This window comes from Rhopalosiphum padi, chromosome 2 (genome assembly GCF_020882245.1).
Source record: "Rhopalosiphum padi isolate XX-2018 chromosome 2, ASM2088224v1, whole genome shotgun sequence".
NCBI lineage: Eukaryota > Metazoa > Arthropoda > Insecta > Hemiptera > Aphididae > Rhopalosiphum > Rhopalosiphum padi.
This window is the reverse complement of record NC_083598.1, coordinates 30,017,442-30,042,066: the sequence shown is the minus strand read 5'-3', so window position 1 is coordinate 30,042,066 and position 24,625 is coordinate 30,017,442. Positions and strand designations below refer to the sequence as shown.

The following is a 24,625-nucleotide window of genomic DNA, read 5'->3' as shown; positions in this document are numbered from 1 at the left end:
GTACATAAATATTATTCACATATTATATAGTATATACGGATGATTAATGATTAATGCTTATATATTACGTATACTACTTACCTACTAATAATAATAAGTTAAATAATTACATTTTTATTACGTTTCGATGCCTTAATATATGATTAAAATATTCGATAACCTATAAGCCTATAAGTGCACTGCATCACTACAGCTGTATAAGTTCATTTGTATAATGTCAAAATGGCAAGACTATATAACTCGTTTGTAGGTATTTATATAGTCGTAAACTTGTATTACATATAAGTATTTTAATATGATTATAAAATATATATACCTTGATTCTATCGAGTAATTATTATTAAATATAAAGTAATATATAGATGTATGAGCACTGATTGGGGGGAAAGGATATAAGACGAAGCATTTACCTCCCCTGGGAAAATAATATTAACTTAAAATTGAATAACTATTACCATTATCTAATGACTTTTATATCATAAAACGAAGATAATAAGATATTTTCAATTCTTATTTACCAATACTGAATAATACATCTGAGTATATTTTATTTTCTATTTTTGACTTGTAAGTAGATACTTCTAAAAATTATTTTAATTAACTATAATAAACCAATACAATTATTAGTTATAAAAATAATAGCATATTATAATATTTTATATTTATATGTTGGAATGACATTATTTACACCTTATTTATTTATCTACCTTAAATTTGAGATTTTTTTTATTTTGCTCCCTCGTCCCTCTCCTCTTAAAATGTTAGCTATATGGGCACCCGTGTATTGATATCAAATTTATCAACAATAATGATCAACTCTAATCACACATTACTACATTAGGGGCGGCCCCCTATTCGGCCAAAATATACCCTTCCCTTTTCGGCCAGTGTCACTGTTCGGCCAACACTTACAGTTCCCTTTTCGGCCATTGTCACTTTTCAGCCAGCACAGTTTTAACAACTTATGAGTTATGAATTTATGATTGTATCCAAAACTATGATTTTTTTAAAAAAAAATTATTACCTACCTAATACTTTATGAAAAAATAATAAAATAAAATAATATAAAATAACAAAATGTTATAATATAATACATTAGTCGAATACAAATATAATAATAATAAAATATGCATTCAGAAGTTTTATTTTTATAATTATATGATATTTGTTTGACAAATTTGTAACGACATATTTTATTATTTTTATAGTCTTTAATGTAAGCTTCATTTCGTTGATTTTAGGTTAATACCTATATAGTTAATAGTTATATCAATTAATAAAGAATTATAATTAATACCTTATTAATTTTTATTCGAATAATGTATTATATTATAACATTTTATTGCAACATTTTGTTATTTTATTTTATCATGTTTTCATAAAGTATTAGGTAGGTAATAGTTTAAAAAAAAATCACATTTTTGGGTATAATCATAACTCATAAGTTGTTAAAAGAAAACTGTGCTGGCGGAAAAGTAAACAGTAACTTTTGGCCGAAAAGTGACACTGGCTGAAAAGGGAAGGGTACATTTTGGCCTAAAACGGTGACGCCCCTACATTATATACCTATTATGTACCTAAATCTAAATGTATTATAGTAAATTATAATTTGTAATCCGTACTACTAGAAAAAACTGAAAAACAACAATACGAAATTTAATAATAATTAATAATACTATCTACGCACAGCGTCGGATTACCCAACAGGCAAAGTAATCATGTGATTGGAACGTAAAATTTGCCGCACTTAAAAAATAAAATGTACCTATTTATAATATTATATTATAATTTGAGAAGGCGATAAATTGCTTAATCCGCCACTGTCTACGCGTATAAAATATAAATAATTCGCCGTGTAAAATATAACATATTTACATATGTAGTAGTAACATACTTGTATAGTTATTATAGTGGTTAGGAGACTCGTAATGAAAATCCTAGGTACCGAACAATAATCGTAAAAAAAATTATAGTTTAGACTGTTTAGAGTTGGTGCGCGATAAGTGAAATATATTTAAATGTAGGAAACTATTACAGTATTACAAATTCACAATATTTATTCCGTTGATCGTTATTATAATATCTACTTAATACATATTATATACTATATACGGCTCTACGTAATACGTTAATGGTATTATCATGGTGTATAAGTATAACTGTTGTATTGTACAAGTATGATTCCTATAGTCGAGTCGATCGATATGTATTATAATATAGTAGGTATCTAATATGATTCGCGTAGTCGCGTGTACAAAAAATAAAAATACCGTTCAGTGCGTGTGTAAGGTGTACTATAAATTATAACAGAATAGTATAGGCATATATTACAGGGTAATTGTATTTTTGAAGTTGGGGGCAAGAAAGTATAGTAAATATGAATAATAATTTTGTAATCCCTAAAAAATGTTGAACAAATTTTTACATTATGCAGTGGAATATTTTTTTTAATACATATACCTAACATACTTACCTACAACTTATAAGCTTATACAAATATATAATACATAATATTTTTTGTTTGATATAGCCTAGTATTTTAGTATTTATAATTGTTATTAAAGTTTAGACAAGATGGGAAATTAAGTGGTATTTAGTGCACCATACTCCCATAGGAATATAAATCGTAGTGAGTGGTCTGTCTTCCTGAATGTATATACTCCTATCAGTTTTCAATCAAACTTTTAAAGTTAAAGCAGCTATAAACTTATAAATAATTAATCATAATCGATATTTGACTAAAAAAAAAAATATTAAAAATTACCATTTTATTATATTCCCTTATGTCCTATTATAGAAACGTATTTTTAAAAATATTTATAATTTAATTTATGATAGCTTAGATTTAGAAGTATAGGTACCTTCATGAAATTAACTTAAAAGCTTAAACTAATATTACTAATAAGTTAGGCAAGTATACCTAAAAAACTAACCCAATTAGTTAGAAATAAATAACCCTTAATTATGTAGGTAACTGTAAATTACAAAATTACTATAATATAAAAGTGCCATATACAATATAATAAGAACAATTCTTATAGGTAATATCCACTCAACACACTCAAGACGATGTAGTCAGATGTCAGTTGACTTATTACTGCCGGGTAATTATCTAGTCTCTGCTAGTGGAATTACGTCGGCCGTCGGATGTCTTGTAAATTAATATTAAAGTGATATTAATTTATATTTTTGTCATAAAGAATGTTTTTTTTTGTCTCGATAAGTTAAAACATATTAATAATAATTTATATGATTTTATTTTTTAATTCGTCATTTGTTATTATGCCCTGCTTGCTATTATATTATTACACCTAAATAATATGTCATCGATATAATATATATATGATGTAATACACATATCACGCATAAAATACCCATCATGTGCAAAATAATACAATTATACAAACTGGTGTCTGGTGCAATGGTGCCTACAATAAGAGAATATTTTTATTTATATCATATTATTATATTAATAATTAAAATAATAAATTATAATCATATCAAAATTAAATAATTCCTAATTACCTTGGTGGCTTTGTATATATAATGTTATACTACACTTAACTTCGGCAAAGTCGTTAAGATAATTAATATATACTTATTTGTTTATCAAACTTCATTGTTACGTGCATATATATAATACAGTAATAACTAATATTGTGTTTTATATATAGGTAGGTACATCGTCATGTTTAGTATAATATTATATTATTATTATAACATATGAATAAGAAATGTTATACATATAATAATAATATAATATATATATAATATTAGCATTTATTATTTTAGTCTTTAGCTATAAGTAATAATTAAGTATTCATGTATGTATATGTATAAATATATTATGTATTAGTTATACCTACTGTGACGAAGTCGATTGTTTACCACGCGTCTTAATATCTGTCTTTTTTTCTGGATAGGGTGAGCCGCGGGTGAGGTATAAATGTGACGAGAAGTCCTTATGATGAAAAAAAAATCACATATAACCTATTTATATATATATATATATAGTGTATATATATACACGAATATACACTAAAAACAAATTATTGTTTTGAAGACATTTTAGGTGGGGGGTTGAACCCGGAACCTCCCCCACTACGAATATATACACAGTCATGTACTCATGTTATATATATTCACGCGTTAGGCGTGTGTATACGCACATATATATATATAAATATATATATGCTTACGTGTATATATAATTACATTCACATCATTGGTTCGTACATAATAATATATGTATATAAGTATTATTGGAATGATGAAATATACGTAAAAAACAGTTGTTTCATAAATAAATGTATATTAAATTTAATATAGACGAATATATTATTTTATAACTGGTTGTGAGACTGGTCGGTGAGTTATAGAGGGAGTTACGTGTGTCTCTTTTATTGGAATATCTGCACGGCACGGTGTATACTACAGTATACACATATATACAGTATATATGTTATATAGGTATATAACTGCGGCAGTAAAGCAGAATATCGCAAATCATTCTCATTATTGTTTTTTTTTTTTTTATCAAGATTGGAATTTCAAACGATTTACGAGCTCCTTGATTGAATAATCGTGTACCGATAGGTAGGTAAATCCAAATATAACGCGATACCTATACATACGCCATACACAATATCTATTATAACTATTATTATTTTATATAGTCAACGTAGCGTGCGCAGTGATTTTTATTATTACATATATATATATATATATATATCATATATTATTGTAGTCTGTAGAGTAAAAATCATTTACGCTTTCGATAGAATTACATATTATACATATACCTGATACCTATATAAATAGGTATTATGTGTAATAATATACGTATTTTATAATACGCGTACGTATATATAATATTATATAGAATATAGATTCATATACAGTATAATCCTTATCAGTGGTTACACTTTGCTAAGTATTTTTTATTACATAGTGGTTCCTTAAATTTTTTAATATATTTTTATTTCTATATAATCAGAAACATACCTAATCCTTTTCTGAAATTGTTGATGTATAAATATTGAATAAATAGTTTGTTATTATTTACATTATAATTTATAGGTATTACCTACTTCAACAGTACCTAATTAAAATAACACGCAATATATATCACTCAAGAAGTCAAGACAAAAGTTACACTGCTATAATATGCCTATAGTATAATATGTCGCTGCTTATTTAAACTTTAAAACTTAAATTTGTTCAATTATTTTTAAACCACATTTTTATAAGTCTAATAGGTATCCAGCTGTTTCTGATCATATGTATATATATATACATAAAAGTACCTATCTATAGGTTATTGACTTGTCATTAAAAAAAAATTAAAACCCACCGATAAAAATAATTGTTTTTTAGTGTTATAAAATATTTACTTCAAACCTTATGCATAAAAAGAGTTTTTATAAAATTAAAAATTTCACTATGAATAAGTGTTTTCATTTAAATGTTTCACTCTGTATAATGATATTATTTTATATCACGTAGAAGGGGTTGCTCGTTGCTGGAAAAAGTCACCAAGTGGTGAATACCATAGCTGTAAAAAAACACATTAAGATTACAATATTACATATTATTATTTATTATAGTACATATCTCTGTATTATGCATGTGTGCGTTATGCATTATTATTATTAGTTACATTAATTTACGTATATGTATATTTAAACCCAATTACGGCGCCGGTCGAGATATATAATAATATAGTTAATAATATATATATATGTTACTTGTTATAAATACAAGCTCGTACACCACAGTCCACAAGCAAACTCCAGACCTTGACTTCAGGATATAATATACGCAAAACTGTTCCCCCAAACATCTTTCGTGCTATGTCTATGTAGTAAGTTATATATGTTTATTCCCAATATTTTTTAAAATACCCTACTGTTTACGGCGTATATTACCATATAATACAAGTCCGTCGTTCATATGTAATAAATAACGGCATTTATAGGTGTATATACATACCTATATATATATACAGCTATTATTCGATTATTACTGTGGGGGCTTCGTGGGGTACGGAATAAAATAATAATAATACGCACCCCTGTACAATATGTGTAGCTCCCAGCTCGAACACCTGGTCATCACTACCACCGGCTGATCTTCTCACTGCGCTGCGCATGTTGAACAAGAAATGGAAATAAAAAAAAGAAACTATATTACTACATTCCATATACATACGGGTACAGCCCTCAGTAAATCGTTTTATTTTTTTGGGGCTGATTTCCTAGTGAGTAGTGACGTTTTGATATCTCGAAGGGCCCTTTGGGACGGCAGCACAACCGTATGTGTTTGCCGATTTTTATTGTTCGTGTCGGATGGGTATTGTATTACTGCAGAATAAGTAAATCGGAATTTGTTCCAACGGGACATGGGCAGTGCCGCAATAGTTCCTTGAACCCAAATTGAACCACAGGAAATTTACCATTAGTGCAGTTGGCTTAACAACGCACTTATGGGGGGGTAGTATACTAGTATATATATATATAATTATATAAAACTATTGTATTATCGTTTCAGTTTATATATACCTACCATTACACCTAAACAAATGAAGAAAAAAAAACAAGAATATTTTAAAATACTTTTTTTTAGGATTTTTTAATCAAGGGTTAAAGCTTTTGACTTTAGTAATCTCATCTTGTCTTGCAGTTATAAAATCATAAAAAAATTAGTTGAACTTGTTTGATCTCAAATAAATGACTCTTATGAGTTACCTATCTACGATACTATAATTACTATACCCCCATTGACTTTGAATATAATATATAATCAGACATAATTTGCAGCCAACAATCAACACGTTCTGCTTTGGGCAACGGGGAAAAATCCTGCGCACTGCAGTACAATATACAGATCTTATAATCCTTTTACTATTTACAATCGAAGGACCGGCCGATGACGGTCGCGGTATTACGTAAACAATATTATTAGTAAATATAGTATAGGTAGTATTGTCAATAGTGGCGCTGTGGTAGTAGTGGCGCCGTGGCAGTAGTCGACGGCAGGACAAATGACGGCGGCGGCATAGTAATCAGTATAATCACAAAAAACTGTGTTGCGTCAACTTTCAGCAGCTGCAGCAGCTGGTCGCTGATTGTGTGTTGCGCGACGACGTCTATGGTGTATGGAGCAATCGTTGGCCGTTGTGCCGTCGTATAGACATCGTACGTCCGTGACGTCACTACTCCGGGAGGCCCAGGTGTGTGCGTATCAGCGCGGCGGTCCCGTGTGCACCTGGTATCTCGCACCATTACCATCAGCTATCGAAGTAGTGTAATACAACTCGTATTTAATATAATAATTAATAGTAGTCTCGTAATCTTTTCCCTATGCGTACATGTCCGCGATCGTCGCTGGTGCGATTATGATTCGTTTGTAGATGTAATAATAATAATAATAGTAATAGTAATAGTAATAATAATAAAAAAATTAATTTTTTTTTTTTCCCGAAAAGAAATCATTTTCCTCTCTCTATCGACGACGACGAGAGGACGCCGACCGCGTACCGAGAACGCGCCCGCAAACAGTCGCCAGTCGCCACGACATATCGGCCGCGATGTCCGCTTTGACCGCCGGGGTGCAATACAGTCTGTCGTCGAACCAGAACAATGGCCTTATGCCCAAACAGAGGACGGGCAAGAACAAAACGCTGTTCTTCGTCAAGCTGACCGATTCCTGTCTGAAGGCCGTCGAGGATTACCTGCGGTGCTGTCAACAGGTAAGAACCAGACTTAGGTGCCGACCTTTTAACGATTTACGCGACGATCTTTTCTCTCCGCGACCGTTTGTTTTCGCTGCTTGTGGGCTCCCTCTGTCCTCTCGGTCGTCGCCTACGCGATTTCTCTTGCGCTCGTCCCGCGCGACTCGTTTTCCTCCGGCCACGTCCACACATCCACTCTTCAGTCTTCGTCGGTCCTCCGATTTTTTGGCCCAGGACACCAACTCGCATTACTCGTTCCAAGTACCTAACCAGCCTCTGCGACCCCGATTTTTCGGCAACCATCACAAGGTCTTCGGTTTTAGTTGACCACTGTCTACTTGACTTTGAAATCGATTTCATCCACCAGTACCTACACCTCTTGTTTTTATTTTATATTTCTACTTCCACGGTTCATTTTGACAATCTCCAGAGTTGACTAGGGAAGATTTCCAACAGTCTATTAATTTACGCAAATATCTGTTCATTATTTCTGAGCCTGATGTATCTCAATGTTTCAAACAGCTGGTTTTCAATACTGTTCACATATCGATGTCATAAACTTGTATAACTTAACTGTGTTGTCCATAGGCTTAGCTTTCCCGCTAGAGTTGAATTTATATATTATATAAATTAACAATATTTTCATTAGATGTTTTTTTATAATGACAATATTGGATGGTGTGACACATTTAATTAGATCTGCATTTTTGTTAGACTTATACTTAAAGCTTTATTTTTGAACAACTATAGTCTATAATTGAAATAAAATGAATTATTATACAAACAAATTACTACTTACCAAGTTTTAGAATTGCATAGGTGAACTAACATATTTTTAAATTCCTTACAATGTTACTAGCTCATCTAAATGAACAGTAAATTTTAATACATATCTGTTCCTTGAATAACTATTAATAATATTAGATAATTAAAAATAAATCAAAAATAGATATATTTCTAATATATTTGTACCTCTTAAATCATTGTATGATCAAGTTGTTTTAGTTTTTAATATTAAGTGTATAATTTGTATTTAATTAGTATTAGTATCTATTTAAATTGTAGGTAGTTCAATACATTTATACTTTTATACCTAGAAAATGTTTTGTTAATTTAGTTTTCAAAATGTTTGCTAATATAGATATTTACAACATAATTTTTATTTTGTAGGTCTAAATAAGATTCATGTTACCTTCCTTCTGACCTTCTAGAAAGATTAGGCAATAAATATTTTACATTTACAATCTTCATTAGGTATATGAATTATTTTTAATGTTTGAATAAAAATCCTCGGTGTCATAACTATATCAATAAATTGTTTCAATAGTCTGGTAGATAGATGCTCTTTTTAATAATATTACCTATTTAAAGAAAATTTAATAGGAAATAATAAAAAAAAAACAGTAAAAATACCACTGTTATCAACTGTAGAAAATTCTTAAAAAAAGATCTTTGCGCACAAATTCTCAAAAATATACTCTTATATTGTTTATAAAACTAAATTTACTAACTTTTAAGACAATTATATTACATTTTGTAATATATTCATAAATTATTTATTGTACTTAGGTAATTATGAAAACTATTTGCCACATAGGTACTTTTATTAATTAGGTAGTGTAGTAAAATAAAAATACGCATACATTCATAACTTACCTATTTACTAAAACTAAAAAAGAAGTTACAGTTATCTTAATATTCTAATATTTTTTTCATGAATAATTCTTGTATATTATCAATGCCAAAAAAAAATGTTGGATTATTTTATCTATTTTAAATTTAAAATAAGTAGATTTGTAACCTTTAACTTAAAAAACCAAAACCAGTCATAACTAAAAATATTAAAACTATATTATTGTTAAAATTATCCAACCATAAAAAAGTTAAAAAAAAAAAGTGCAATTTTCATATTTGTTTTCCATCTGCTATCATCTCATTCATAATAAACTAAAACTATAATTGTATAATAATTAATAAATTTCATCCATTCTAATGGTTTATAGCTCTAAAAAATTATAGTAAATCAATTAATATTGTGTATCAATTATACATATAATAAACATTAAAACAAATTGTATGAATTACTTATAGTTGGCCAAAATACATGCTATACCCATCTAATTTAACAAGTACTTTATTTTATTTTATAGCATAAAAATTATTTTTAAATCATGATAAGAATATATTCTCTTAATGTATAAACTATGTAAATAAAAATTATTTCTGTTTCTATGTGTCATGTAGAGAAAGGAAATGTTAGATTTAGGTTGAGAATTAGATGTAGGTATTATTTTTTCTAAGTTCAGATATTTTATTCCAATCAATATTTGCAAACCCTTAAGTTTTTAGAGGTATAATTACTTTTCAACTTCATAATTTGCACAACTAATCTTATGTGGGTATAAGCTATTGAATTTTTTAAACAAATTGTTTAGTATTATGGTGAGGAGTACCACATATAATCATGTTGGTACAAAGTGTTTTGATTCTATTAATAGATTCCCAATGAATATATCAAGTATTTATAATTAAGTTTTATAACAATTTGTTGATAATATTTTAATAGTTAGAATTAGGTTATTAGGTATTTTTATAACTAAATTACATACCGAGGGACGGATTAGACCAGTTTAATATGTAGACCGAGGAACATAAAAATACAAAATATCACTTATTACTGTTATTAGGTATTATTTGTTTATCATTGTAGAATTCTTAATTACTGGACCTTATACAACATACCTCCCAGTCTGCCTCCTATATTTACCAACCTATATCATATATTGCAATGTTTTTAATTTTATAAAGTATTATTGTTCTTCCTTATTTAAATTGATTAATGATTTAATAATTAAAAATATATCACTGTATCTGAAGTTAATATTTAACAGTAGGTACCTATGGTTAAATAAATGCTAAATAATCTTTTAAAATCTAAAAGTGGCATGTGCAAACAATATTTTTGAAATTTCAAATATTTAGTGGTTTTAATCATTTTATTTTTATTTTCAAATTGTTTTGTGATATTCGGTATTGGTGAACTATGACAAAAAGAGTTTTCTTTAAAAAATATGTTTATTATATAATACATAGAATTATTTTTATTTTTTAGTCATTATGTATATATTTTTTATAGTTCTCATTCGACATACATCCAGAATAATATTGTACCATGTTAACTTTGAAGAACAATATTAATTTGGGCTGGTTAATTTTTTTATTTATATTTTCTATTTAACTTTCGTGTAACATCATAATGACTTTTTTTGGGGGTGTAATAATAGATTTTAAATAGTTTTTTATATGTATTTTGGAGTTGGATTTGGGTTAAAATGCTTGATAAAAAACACTGGTAGTAACACAATTAATAGTGGTGATATTACTGTATAGAAACCTCTTAAAATACTTCTATCATGTACCTACCTAATTTAGCTATATTTTTTATTAAAATTATCCCATGTTTGAAGATTAATTTGAAATATCTGATTAATTTTTTTGTACAACAATTAACAATGTACTTTGAGAAGTATAGACTACTGATATTAAATAGAATACATTTTTATATACAATAAGAGATTGAAGTGTATCATCTTCTTAGGTTCTTGTTTTGCTTAAATCTACTTAACTAAAACTAAAATATTTACAAGTTATAATGTGATAATTTTATGTTAAGTTATTGAAATTTTTAAAACATTATTCTTCATTAAAATTAATTATTAGGAATGTCATGAACTATATTAAATAAAAATAAATTTTTTATACACATTTTAACCAATTAAAAAGATTTGGATAGGCCTCTAAGATGAGTCGTTAAAGTGTTATCTAAAATCTATTTTCTCCAAAAAAAACTACAACTTTTTAAAATACCTAATAATTGATTTATTTTAATTTATGCAATGCAAACAAAAGAGAATAGTTGTGATGCACCCAAGTAGGGCCTTTGGGGCTAAAGTCCCTTAAATTGTATATTATATTATACATTATAGTAGAATAATATATTATATTGTTTTGTTAAAAATATATTACAATAACGAATAATTTTCGAAAAAAAATAAATGATAAAAAAAAAAAAATGATTATTAAAAACTAGTGGTAATTGTGTTAGGAATGCAGAACAAATTTGTAAGCCTCCCCACCCCCTCTCCATAAATAAAAATCCCGAAAATACGCCTGGAAACAAGAATTATTTTTCCTTTTTCATGTAACACTTTAGGGTACCTATTTAAAAAACAAATAACATGATTTTGATTGTTATTATTATAAAATATTGAATTCTAACAAAATAATTTATCAACACTACAAAACCTATTAATAGAAATGCTGGATTAAAAAATGTTATCATACATATTTTATATTTAAATTAAATGCGTTTACTCAGGTAATTATAGTTTATAGTATATAGTTTATATTGTCATTACTCGTTAATCATTATACATTAAACACTACAGTCATTATTTTATTATACTTATATTGGAACGACATACTATGATATTATGATATATACTTACTTTTTATGCATAAGTATGTTCAAGTTTTTGGAGAAAGATCGATTTGTATTTTAAATACACACAGATACTTCATTGTCCTTGAATAATATTTATAAATGAATTAATTCCGTTATAAAAATTAATTTTTTTCGTCTATTAATTTAACGTTACCATTTTTATTCTGTTTCCGAAACTCGTTTTTATCTCTTCAATTACGATTTGGCAACTATGTTGAAAATATTTCAATTGAAAAGCACCAGTACAAGTGTTTAACGAATTAAACAGATGCTTTTTTTTTTTATATAAAATTGCATTTTTATAATATATTTACTATTTTCATGACTGCAAGAACTGCTTTTAAACTTACTAACTATATTTATGAATTATGATTAAATAAGTTGTATAATATATGTACCTATACAAAATAAAAATATTGAATCTATCAAAAATAAAAAAAAAACAATAGTTTAGTCTATGATAATTATGTGGAAATATATATTAGATTAGCTACTTATTACCCACATCAGTTGTGTCATAAAACATAATAATTATAACATAGTTATAGTTTAATAATTTATTAAGTTATTACAATCGTCGTAAATAATATCACTATTCAAATAAAACGAATTGAAGAATTTTAGTTTATTTGTCATTTTCCATAATAATTGATTTATGTGTATTATTATGGAATATCTATCTGAATAGATTGCCTTTTGAAAACCGAAAAATAATAGTTAAGTGCACAGAACTCAGTGGCATTGGTTGGTGAATTACGTTTGTACTTATTTTTTTCCGTACAATGTCAGCTGGCTTATCGACAATGTTGACGAAATAAAATGAAGGTCAAAGTATAAACAACTAATTAATTTGGTTTTCGTAAACGTATGAAATCTATTAAATTAAGATTTAGTGAAAATATCATTGTACTTAGTCCATAGAAAACGGTTTTTTGTTACACTGAATTATGGATGTACTTATTAAATACAATTTCATTTATTTGTAAAATTTTAAAAGTTCTTCACTTCGAATTCAGTTAAATTTGAACAGTTGTTCACAAAAAAAAAAACAAATTATCCTTAATTATTTTCTGGTTTTGGTTTTCTTATCATTGATAAAACTTAGTTAACGAGAATTGTATAATATATGTTATTCAAATAAATATAACATCCTTTTAATTAAAGAGTTTTTGGTAACTTAGGAAACTAACAATTATTTTATTCTGAATAGAATTTATTTTAAAACTAGAATTGTATTCTAGGCATTTTCTATTTATTATTTACATGTCGAACAAACTAAGTCTCAATAACAGTCCCCGTAATTATTGTTTGGTAAATATTTATTTCAATTCAAGGTATCTCAGTAAAAATACAAAAATAATATCTGGGCTAAAACTTTATGATAAGAACTTATTTTGTGTTCTTCATACTGTATAGTAATGGTTTAATAAAAACTGGTTTTAACTGGCTGTAAAGCAGTATTATTGTATATGTATGTAACATAATTATCCTTTCGTCTTTAGCACTCGTACTTTCACCCGCTTTTTCACGTGAAACATTAGTAATACGCAACAAATAAAAATGTGTACGTACTCTAATAATAATAATAATACGCGTTCAAATATTATTTTCACGAATCTACAATGTGTCAAACCATGAGTTTTCTTAACTAAGTTTTATGATTATTATTTTTATCTAAAAGAAAACCAAATATTAATGTGACTTATATATTGTATATCTTAGAATGGATTGTGACTATAAAGGAAAAAAATCATACATACAAAATGCCTTTTTAAATTTTAAGTTGTTGGACTTCGTTTATTTTAAATTATTTTCATTCTCGGTTCTGCAGTCGTTTTTACATAAAATATAAAATATATATGACTGTCTCCGCAATAACTGTTTTACTCTATTATTATTATTAGTGGTTATTCTAAAATGGCATAACTCGAATAAATACAATTAATACACAAGGCAAGGCTTAAATATTTGTCTACGTTGAGGACAAGGTCAGGACCAATTGTATGACAAAAAGTGAAAGTTTCGCTACTACCGCTGCTGCCACACTATTTTTTATATATTTATATATTTATATATATATATATTATGTACTATTGCTGCTGTTACAGACTAAGAGTTTGGTATTTGGGTCATACACGTCAATAGGCCAGCTCTCTCACAGAGCTACCTGTGTGAAGCCTGAGAATGACCTACCAATAATAATTTGACATCCATTATTATTATTAAAACATTTATTAACATGTCAAACATTTAACAATGTTTTATTCACTACAAATGACGTGTCCCCCTTGTCTAATGCAGAGATAATGTCATTTTAAAACACGATGCGATGAAAACGAACATATACGGCTGATATTAGCTGTATATTTAACCGGAAAAATAAAAATAATTTAAAAAAATAATATTGCATATTATAATACTACCTATAGATAGGTAAATGTAGTGAATAATATTATATATTTATATAGCAAAACCAAACATATATTAACTACGGGCACCGAGAAAATAATACTAAAACATTCCTTGGTTTATGTTATAAATAAACAAAAATATAATTATAGTTTCGCGCGTCATCTACACTATATTTTAAATAAGGTAATATGTTCGTAATTCGTGTTTAGCATAAGACATTAAAAATACAATTAATGTATTCAATAAGATCATAATACATTTTATTACATAAAATAATTTAAACATTGTGTGAATTTATTTATTTAAAAAATGTAATATCCGTGATTTTAATCATTTTTAACGATTTATAATACTTAAGAGGATGCCAGCGTAATATTAGTTATCTCTCTCTAACCCACGCGCAACATAGCACATTTTACGTTCACAAAAATGACTATAACCATATTAATTTCTCAAATTAGAGTGAAATGACCAATTATAGAATTTAAATTTGAGAACATTATCTAGGGCATCTCATAAGTGTTTTGTTATATTTTTATTTTAAAGCGAGTTATGAGTTTTTTAAGATGTTTAAACAATTTACAATTTTAAAATATTCATAACTTAAAAAATACTACGCTGGCATCCTCTTAAATGGTTTAATTTTATAATATGTGCGATGTACCCGTATTCAAAAAAATAATTTATTGTTTCTATTTAAAAAAGGAATCTTACATCCATTATAGATTTATCATTCCTTAGTTGTTTACTATATTGTAATAACGTATTACAATAAACAAGATAAGAGATTGCAATTTACTTCAAATGAACCATGCCAATTTAATAATCTATAATAATCAGTTGTATTTGTTTTTTTATAATTTGAAATTTATCTTCTCTAAACTTCAGTCTTAATTCATTATAGTTCTTTATTTTGTTAATTTATAACCTAACTTCAACTTACTTACATTTAGGTCTAGCTCATTTATTATTTTTATTACAAATATAGAATTTAGGTATTGTAGTTAAATTAATTGTTTATAAATATATCTTAAATGTAATTAATATTAATATTTATACATTTTTTTTAGGGTAACTCAGAAAACCTTCCAAAACCTAGAATACAATTTAAAGGCAATGAAGGCGTAAGTATAATAATATAGTACTGTCTAAGTAATTATTAAATATGTTAATTTTATATTTATATTTATTATTACAGCAATTATGCGTACCGAGCATATCAAAAAATTATACATTTGACTTTAGTTTATCGAATAACGATGTTGCTGCTCCTAGAAGTAGCTTTGAATGTATTCGTCAAAATACTTCAAGGTATTTTATAAAAATTATTCATCAATTGATTAATAATAAACATTTATAATATGATAGTAGCCAGAAAATAAACTATTTCATTTATTTATAGATCATTAGAATATGTTGGTACCTTAAATAGACATATACGAGTACTAGCGAATGATGATGTATATGAAGCTACTAGACATAGAATGGTCGCTGTCGAAGAATTACATAAGAAATCATGGTATAGTTGTTATTTATTTAAAAAAAAAATTTTTATCTTAATCATTTATCACTTTACATTAAAAGTATATATGGATGTGAAATGTTTGTTCAAATGTAACAATTAATAAAATAACCATTATTTAATAAAAAAAATATTAATTAATAATAAAAATTCTATCATAAATATCTGTAGAAATTATAACTATAATTAGATATATTTTTTCTTTGTTTACAGTACACGGGAAATTGAACTTGACAGCAAATCAGCTCTTAGTCGCAAAATCCGAAAAAATCCTGCTCAAATAAGAGCTAGCCGTCATAATAATAATACTTATAATAATGTTAATATTACAAATAACGTTCCAAAACCTATAATTTCCAAACCTATACCCCCGCATATCCCTTCACCAGCCAATCATGCATCAGATATTAGCAAAAAACCATTACGAGATAGAATTATTCATCTTTTAGCATTAAGGCCATACAAGAAACCAGAATTAATTAGTATATTAAATAGAGGTTTGTTAAAATTGTTAATTAATTTAACATGTTTGTTTAATTTAATTATGTTACATTTTTTAGATGGTTTGAAAGATAAAGATAGAACACAAATAATGTCAGTTCTTAGTCATGTAGCACAAATAAAAGATAATGTATACTATCTATTAAGGCATATTTGGAATGATGTACAAGAAGACTGGCCATTTTATAGTAGTCAAGATCATATTGTATTAAAACGGTAAGTAAAATTGTGTATTTCTTTTATTATTGAACAATTATAATAAAAGCTCTGTTTAATTATGTATAAAATAATATATATATAATAAACTATAATAACAAAAATAATACTAAGTATAATTAATGTTCATTAATTTCAATAATATTATTAATTTAATAGATGTTACAAACAAAAGTGCTGATCCAAAGAAATTAAAATATGATCAAATAAAATACTAACTATTGATTTTTTACTTAACTAAAAGTATTACATAACATTAAAAATATTCGATATCAGCAAGGTAGAAATTTTAAAAGAAATTAAATAACAATTTTTAAAATATAGTTCATAGTTATTTATTATAAGTATGCTACATGTATAGCATATTTTAATAAGCTTTTTAATAAAATATATTATTTTAAGTTCTGTTGTATAATTTATTATGTCAGCGTTTCCCAAATAGTGGGTTGGAACCCACTACCTGGTCACAGAATTTAATAAAATTCTCATATTAAATTTTATTATTTATCATTTCGTTTAATAATTTGATATAATTAGTAACTATATTTTAATTATTATTTATTACATTGTTGTTACAAATTAACGCTTCAATTTTATTATAAAATTCCATCTGGACATTCAAATGTGTTTTATTTTGCTTTTTTTACACAATGATAAATGTAAAATATTTTGGTGAATCGCTAAGGGGAAAATATTAATTTCCAGGCCAGCTCAAACAAGAGTTTGGGAAATGCAGTATTATGTTATAGTAGAAATATATTTTTTCATCTTTTATCACATTAAAACATCAATAATATTATAGTGAATATCATGTTATTTAGTTCTGGCCCTTGAAATATTTATTATATTTTTTCCTAATTATAAAATTAATTTTAACCTAACCTATTTCCCCCCAAAATACCAACTAGATACAAGGAAAATAAAATCTAGCGGCCCACATGACCATAAAAACACCTAATTATTTTGAAAAAATGAGAATCCATTTTTTTCTGTTTAAAACAAATGATATTTTCTGTATATCTAAATAATATAATGAAAATAAGTATACATTTTCTGTACTAGATAGCCAATAAATAATTTGAAATAATTGTTTAGTCATTTACATTTTTATTAATTAGTTAGAGATTGATAAAAAAAACTAAACAAGATTTTAATATTTAGACGAAAGCCTCAAAATTTAACACCTCCTGGATTGAGTGATACTGGAAGCTCTGGCAGCAGTGAACAATCTCCAAGTAGCACTGTCCCCAGCAGTCCTCCTAATAATGTGCATGGTAACAAAAGACCTGGGTACTACAATAGTGCTGATGGTTTCCAGACAAAAAGATTACGTATTTCACATTTTAAACGACCATCACCTGAGAAAAAATTGTTATCAAATAGTCCTCCACCAATTGTATCTAGTACTCAATCAACAATACGATCACCTACTCATGCACCCTCTCACACTAATCCAATACCAAAATATATTCAGTAAGTACATTATGAAAATTCTTAAAAAAGTATAATTAATTTTTATTTTAAAAATATTAGATTTTAAAAATATTTATATTTATTTTCAGAGATTTTGTACGAATAACAAACAAGGAGCAAAAAAAGCAATATAAATCAGAATTCATGAAATGTCATAAAGAATATAAACACCTGGCTGAAATTATGGATCCTGTTCGAAATAAATTTGCCAAGTTAAAAGATCGTATGTTGCTTTATCCTAAAGGTTCAAATGAATATAAGGTATATATTATCTATTTACTCTAGGGTTTATTAGTTTAATAATTTAAATATATTTTTTAGATTTTAGAAAACCAAATATTACAAGAATATAATGAAAGAAAACATGATGATAAATATCAAGCAGCTAAAACACGTTTTGACTATCTTCATAATAAATTGTCTCATATTAAAGATCTGGTGCATGACTATGATAAACACAATCCAGTGTTGATTAGAACTGCAACACCAGATTCTTCTTGCCTATGAGCAATCAATTATTTATAATATTATTATATTTTTTTTTCTATTTCTTTTAAATACAATGTATAATTATTCTAAATGACAATTTTTATAAAACCCAAATTAGTTCCATAGCACAAAAGAGATAGAAAAATCAGTGACTAATCACATAATGGTTCGCTCAATGTTTAAAAACTCAGTGCATTTATAATTTTTTACTGTCTTAACATTGGTTACCGGCTCCATTATTTGGTATGAGCCTAATGATAACTTTTAATGATTTATTGTTTTTTTTTTTTGTGGGGGGGATTTGGTATTCAAATTTAAGATCTATTAAAATACCGTTAAAAAATATGATTGTGTTACAACTTAGCCAGAAATATTTATTTTATTTTTATTTTTGTTTGTATTAAAGTTTAACACTAAAGATCAAAATTGTTTATCACACAAGTGCTTGTTTTCTTATTTTGGATGAGCTTGAAGTATGGCGGCTATATACACATATAACTAATTGGTTTCCTATTGGCTGTTTGAAAACATTCATATTGTTAACTTAAATTTAGGGATGTGTCTACGTATGACATGTATCCATTTATATGCCATGCAATTGGTTTCAATTATGTTGGTATATCCATATTATGCATAAAGTAATTTTTTCAATTACATTTATTATATAAATGTATGATGGTAATTATCAATTTGATATTGACATGAATACGTATTACGTAGCAAGTTTAAATGTTTTTTATTATTATTATTATTATTATTATTATTAATATTATTATTGTGATTATTATGTTATAAATATTGTTTTTTTATTTTTATGATTAAAAACAAAACCCAAGACTTACAAACAGTGAGAACTTGGTATACATCTTAATGTTTTGAAACTATTAAATTTAGCTTTTACATGGTATACAATTTAATATAATTTTTGTTAGGATATAGTCATTAATATTTTAATCATTAAAAAAAAAAATAATAATTTAAAAAAATAATAAGATATAATTGTTTATTTATTTTTATATTTTTAAATTAACTAACACCAAATGGCAATTTTAGAAACAAATAAATATTGTTTATAGTGAGTAACTATATAAATATTTATATGAAATATTAATGTTATTAAAGCAATACAAAATTATCTCAGATAAATCATGTATTAGATTTTAAGTGTATAATAAAGTACTAACTGTGCTTAAAAAAAAAATTTCATTAATGATAAATCATTAAATACATTTCAATATTTTAGTTTGGACTTAGCTTAAAAAAAGTTATTATTTTAATGAAACATTAAATCAACCATTTAATAATCTTTCATTACAAGTATTGACATTTAAACTTGCTATGTCTAAAATAATAATTTATATTACAATTTGGGAAGCTCATTCATCAAATTAAATGCACAGTAATAAAATATCAACCAAGACTTGTATTTGTTAGGGTTTTATATTATTATTATTTTTTAACTCTGTGATATCTCGAATGTTTTGCCCTAAATAAAAATTATTTGAAGACTGAAATTTGGACCATATATCCGTATATTTTTTTTTCATCAATAAAAATGTATAAATAAAAATAAAATACATTTCAACTTTTTTGCTCGGTGACAAAAAGTATGTTAATCAATATCATGATATTATGTACGCTGTGTGTTATATATGGGTTAGGCATTAGATTAATTAATAATTATAAATTATTATTATGATAAGGTTCTATGTTACTTTTTTAAAAATATTTTGTTAATATCAAATGTGTTGATATATTCAAGACTATTGCCATCTGCAGTTTATGTAATCGGCTTTAATAAATTTATTATGCTATTTGTAAAACGAAAAAAAAGTAGTAGATCCAACTCTCCTAAACATCTTAAATGATGTTCTGATATCTCCATCAAACACAATTCATATCTTTTAATAACTTAGAGTCATTGTTTAATACATCAATGCAATTTAAATCCTTTTGGTAAATTAAACGCAGTTGCAACTTCCATATTTTTTTTTAATAAAATAATAATTGTTTTGGTTTGTGATTAGAATGAAATAGATAGTAAAAAATATAATTTATTTTAGAAATATGTCTCGATTACTTACTCATAAGTCATAATTCAAACTATTATGGTGAAATGCACCAAAAGGAAAAAAGTCCTAAGAATATTATGAACAACTTTTTCTCGGAATAACTAATTTCAGTACACAAACAATAAGATATATGCCTATATGTACAGGGAATTCCTTTCCCTAAGACTTATCCTAATGAAAGAAGTATTACATAAACAGTCAGACTATTAAGAATTTTTCAGATTATAAGTACTAAATAACTAATTTTACTTATTCTTCACTGAAAGTATTAGGTTTAGTTTTTTTTTTGTAAAATATGAACCTACAAATGTCAAATTGTGTTAAAAAAAAATGGTATGCACATTATATTATAGTGTAATAATTCAAAAATTCAAAAATGTTTATATATTAATACGTGAAGAGAAAACGGTATCTCTATTCAAACATATTGGGCACACAGAGGAGTAAGAGATTTGATATAGTTAAAATTTATAGTACATAGAAAGTGTACAGAACGATAATTTATGCATATTTTATTAAATAAATTTAATTTAATATATGAAAATAGAAATATACTAGTACTATCTTTCTAGAAAACAAAATTAAAAAATATATCTTAATTATATTATTGAGTAAATAAACTTTTAAAATTAAACATACTAAAATTTAATTTGTAAAAATATACTATTTTTGTACAATATTAATCAATAATTATTTAAATTATAGTAAAAAAGTTAGCTACAGTTATTACTTCTGAAATTAATATTCTAAAATATGAAGTTGTTTATAAACACTTATTATTATTATTATTACTCTATGATTATAAGTTTTTGGTTACAATATATTGTACAGTCTATAATCTATATTCTATATAATATATTAAAACTAAAATAATTAGTTATTAGTGATAATATGGATTATGTTATTAAATATAAAAAATATGACCAACACAAATAACATAGGTAGAACACAAAAAAATAAACATTAAAAGTTAAAAAATATATATTTGTGTATTATTATGGATTTGTAGATACTTAATACATAAAAATAATAAGCTTTATACATAAACTAAAACTATTAAAGAGTTCTTATTTGTTTAAATCACATTTTTTTGTATAATATTCGATACTTCTAGGAGTTCTATATTTTAAACACATATTTAAAGCTGCCCTTCCTTCTTCAGTTCTATAGTCTGAAATAAAGTCGGATACAAATAGCGTAATAATATTTGACATTAGATTAATTTTTGAAATTTTCTTCATCAGCTTATTCTTTTTCCTATAAAATTCAGAACACTATTTTTAATTATCATATCTACTATATTTAATTCAACATGACTAAATTTCTTTAACACATGCAGAATTATTTGTCATTATTAAATTATCAGGTTTGGAAATAAACTATAAAAACCATTATAGAATATAATTAAGTAATTTGGTCGAAGCTTTTATGTACTAGATAAGTTATAATTACAAACAAGCATTTTTGTGATAAAATACAATCAAACATAAAATATCAAATTTAATAAAAAAAATGTATAGTAAGTATGTATTTAAATAGCATGCATTACTTAAGAACTATATAAATTAAGCAACTTGGTATCATGTTATAGCAATATATTCTCCAGTGATATAAATAATTATAATACATTTTATTAGTTTATTAGTTTATTTACACCAAACAGTCCAAACGGCAGTTAAAATATGGATACAAAAAATTGACAAATGAAGTAATGGTATGATAACAAGTAACATATTAACCTAAATAATTATTGGTAGGTACAAAAACAAAAAATAATATATATATAATATTAATAATAGAAGACAATCTAAATGTGTGTGACATGGCCTAAGTAATTAAACTGAATTCGCAGCTCTAAGCATTTGACATAGTATGTGGTTATATCCATATGTTATACTATTTTTATTTTAACAGTAATATATATAAATTTTCAATCTATCAAACTTACTTGTTTGTATCAGTTTCATTTAATAGAGTAATATTTGATTCGTTAACACTATTCAAAACATTGGCATATACCTTGAATGAATTTATATATGAAGTAAAATTGTCATAAGAATCTACAGAAAGATTTTTAATATTTGAATTAGTTTCAATTAAACTCCGCAAGTGATCTTTAAGTAGTCTAAAAACAAAAAATATAAATTAATATTGATAAAGGTAAAATCAAATAATTTAATTAATAGAATTACTTTAAAAAAAAATGGTCTTTGTCATTGTAATTTAAATTGGTTTTTAAACGAGTTGCATACATATTCATGGAATAAATACCATAAGTACAAGCATATTCTAAAAGGTGAAGTTCCAGCATGATAAATGATTGAAGATCACTAGATGAATATTGATTTTCTGATTGAGTATCTTTGGACCCATATGCTTGAGAGTTAAGGTCTGAAAAATATATTGTACAATAGTAAATGTTTTGTTTCAGTATAAAATTAAACATGTTTCAATGACATGACATACACTGAAATAATAAAGTTAAATGCATATCTTTCTCAGACAAAAGAATCATGTTAATCGTGAATACACAATGAATAATTAATTTTACCTATATCATATTTAGCTCTTAAGAAAAAATATCTAGATTTCAGTAAATCAAGTAAATGAACTGCTCGATCAATGTCTTCAGTTACTTTTTCCAGCTCTGAACTCATAATGCTTTAGGTCAATGCAATTTTTATTTTCTAGGAAAAGATAGTTATTACTTATATAAGTGAATCATTTATTTATTAGAATAAAGTAAATAGTGATACAACGTACAAAATAACAAAATATATAATAATTAATAAGTATTAATAAATAAATAATAATATAATATTATAGTTATAGCCTATTCTATAATCACTACATAAAAAAAGTCAGCATTGTCGTTTGACTTTAAATTGTCGGTATTTTTTATAGATAAAGTATATGATAAGAATTTTGAATTTCGTACCAACCTATGAAATCAAAAAATGTATAAATGATGATAGCTAATGTAACCAATCAACGTTCAACGATTGTCTACAATTGGACAAATTTGGTAGTTATTAGCATTTAGCATTAATTATAAATAGAATTTATAACTTAGATCATAATATTATACTAGTTCTGTGGTTATAGTAGTTATACGTATACTTTATACTAGTTACTAGTTAGTAGTTGTATACTTACAGTGCCGTACTCAGGATTTGTTTTCCGGGGGGCAGGTGCTTCAACATTCATACTTAAATCTATAGGAAAATAGGAAATAATTTAAAAATATATATACAGTATACACATACTATTTAAAATAAAAGATTTCGTGGTGGGTTTAAGCCCAAAAGCCCCCCCCCCCTGGATACGGCACTGTATACTTGTATACTAGTTTACTAGATTTACTGATTTAGTAGATACTAGATTTATAAATTTATAATTATTAATGTTAGTTTCCGATTTCATGTTACATTTATGAAAGTTAGCTGTTTCTTTTCAAAGTTTCAACCACGGACTAAGATAGGTTACAACGGTCGTTCTGCGATTACCAACTAAAGACTCTTAACAAATTACAAATTTGTTAGAATTAGGAACAATAGGATCCTTCATAAAACTCAAAGTTGAACAGTAAAGTCAGTAATTAACTAAAAATGTATTGTCTATGACCATCGGAGTAACTAGGGGGTCTAGAGGGCTTAGCCTCCTGCATTTGTATTAGCCCCCTGTATTTGTATTTAGCCCCCTAT

At 25.9% G+C, this 24,625-nt stretch overlaps 2 protein-coding genes across 4 annotated transcripts; one reads left to right on the top strand and one right to left on the bottom strand.

The window, feature by feature from the left end:
* Positions 1-7,166: 7,166 nt before the first annotated feature.
* LOC132920683 (RNA polymerase II elongation factor ELL) lies at positions 7,167-19,290 on the top strand. Of its 2 annotated transcripts, XM_060983313.1 has the most exons (10): positions 7,167-7,413; positions 7,487-7,750; positions 15,719-15,772; positions 15,847-15,959; positions 16,051-16,167; positions 16,384-16,667; positions 16,731-16,887; positions 18,049-18,360; positions 18,450-18,621; positions 18,682-19,290. In XM_060983313.1, the coding sequence occupies exons 2-10, from the start codon at positions 7,589-7,591 to the stop codon at positions 18,865-18,867; spliced, it is 1,557 nt and encodes a 518-aa protein (XP_060839296.1). In that variant the 5' UTR covers positions 7,167-7,413; positions 7,487-7,588; the 3' UTR covers positions 18,868-19,290. The 2 variants fall into 2 exon arrangements, with proteins under 2 accessions (XP_060839296.1, XP_060839297.1); XM_060983314.1 differs by lacking the exon at positions 7,167-7,413 and having other exon boundaries at positions 7,421-7,750.
* Positions 19,291-21,884: 2,594 nt separating this feature from the next.
* LOC132920684 (uncharacterized) lies at positions 21,885-23,799 on the bottom strand. Of its 2 annotated transcripts, XM_060983315.1 has the most exons (5): positions 23,685-23,799; positions 23,473-23,608; positions 23,114-23,312; positions 22,870-23,046; positions 21,885-22,178 (listed from the first exon to the last, which is right to left on the bottom strand). In XM_060983315.1, exons 2-5 carry the CDS (start codon positions 23,576-23,578, stop codon positions 21,989-21,991), a joined length of 672 nt encoding a protein of 223 aa, XP_060839298.1. In that variant the 5' UTR covers positions 23,579-23,608; positions 23,685-23,799; the 3' UTR covers positions 21,885-21,988. The 2 variants fall into 2 exon arrangements, with proteins under 2 accessions (XP_060839298.1, XP_060839299.1); XM_060983316.1 differs by having other exon boundaries at positions 22,012-22,195; positions 23,473-23,788.
* Positions 23,800-24,625: the final 826 nt, after the last annotated feature.

Coding starts and splice junctions, on each gene's coding strand:
- LOC132920683 (XM_060983313.1), top strand. CDS start 7,589: ATGTCCGCTTTGACCGCCGGGGTGCAATACAGTCTGTCGTCGAACCAG. Junction 16,668..16,730: donor AATTAGTATATTAAATAGAG/GTTTGTTAAAAT, acceptor TACATTTTTTAG/ATGGTTTGAAAGATAAAGAT. Junction 18,622..18,681: donor AAGGTTCAAATGAATATAAG/GTATATATTATC, acceptor TATATTTTTTAG/ATTTTAGAAAACCAAATATT.
- LOC132920684 (XM_060983315.1), bottom strand. CDS start 23,578: ATGAGTTCAGAGCTGGAAAAAGTAACTGAAGACATTGATCGAGCAGTT. Junction 23,047..23,113: donor AAAGACCATTTTTTTTTAAA/GTAATTCTATTA, acceptor TTTTGTTTTTAG/ACTACTTAAAGATCACTTGC. Junction 22,179..22,869: donor AATGAAACTGATACAAACAA/GTAAGTTTGATA, acceptor TGAATTTTATAG/GAAAAAGAATAAGCTGATGA.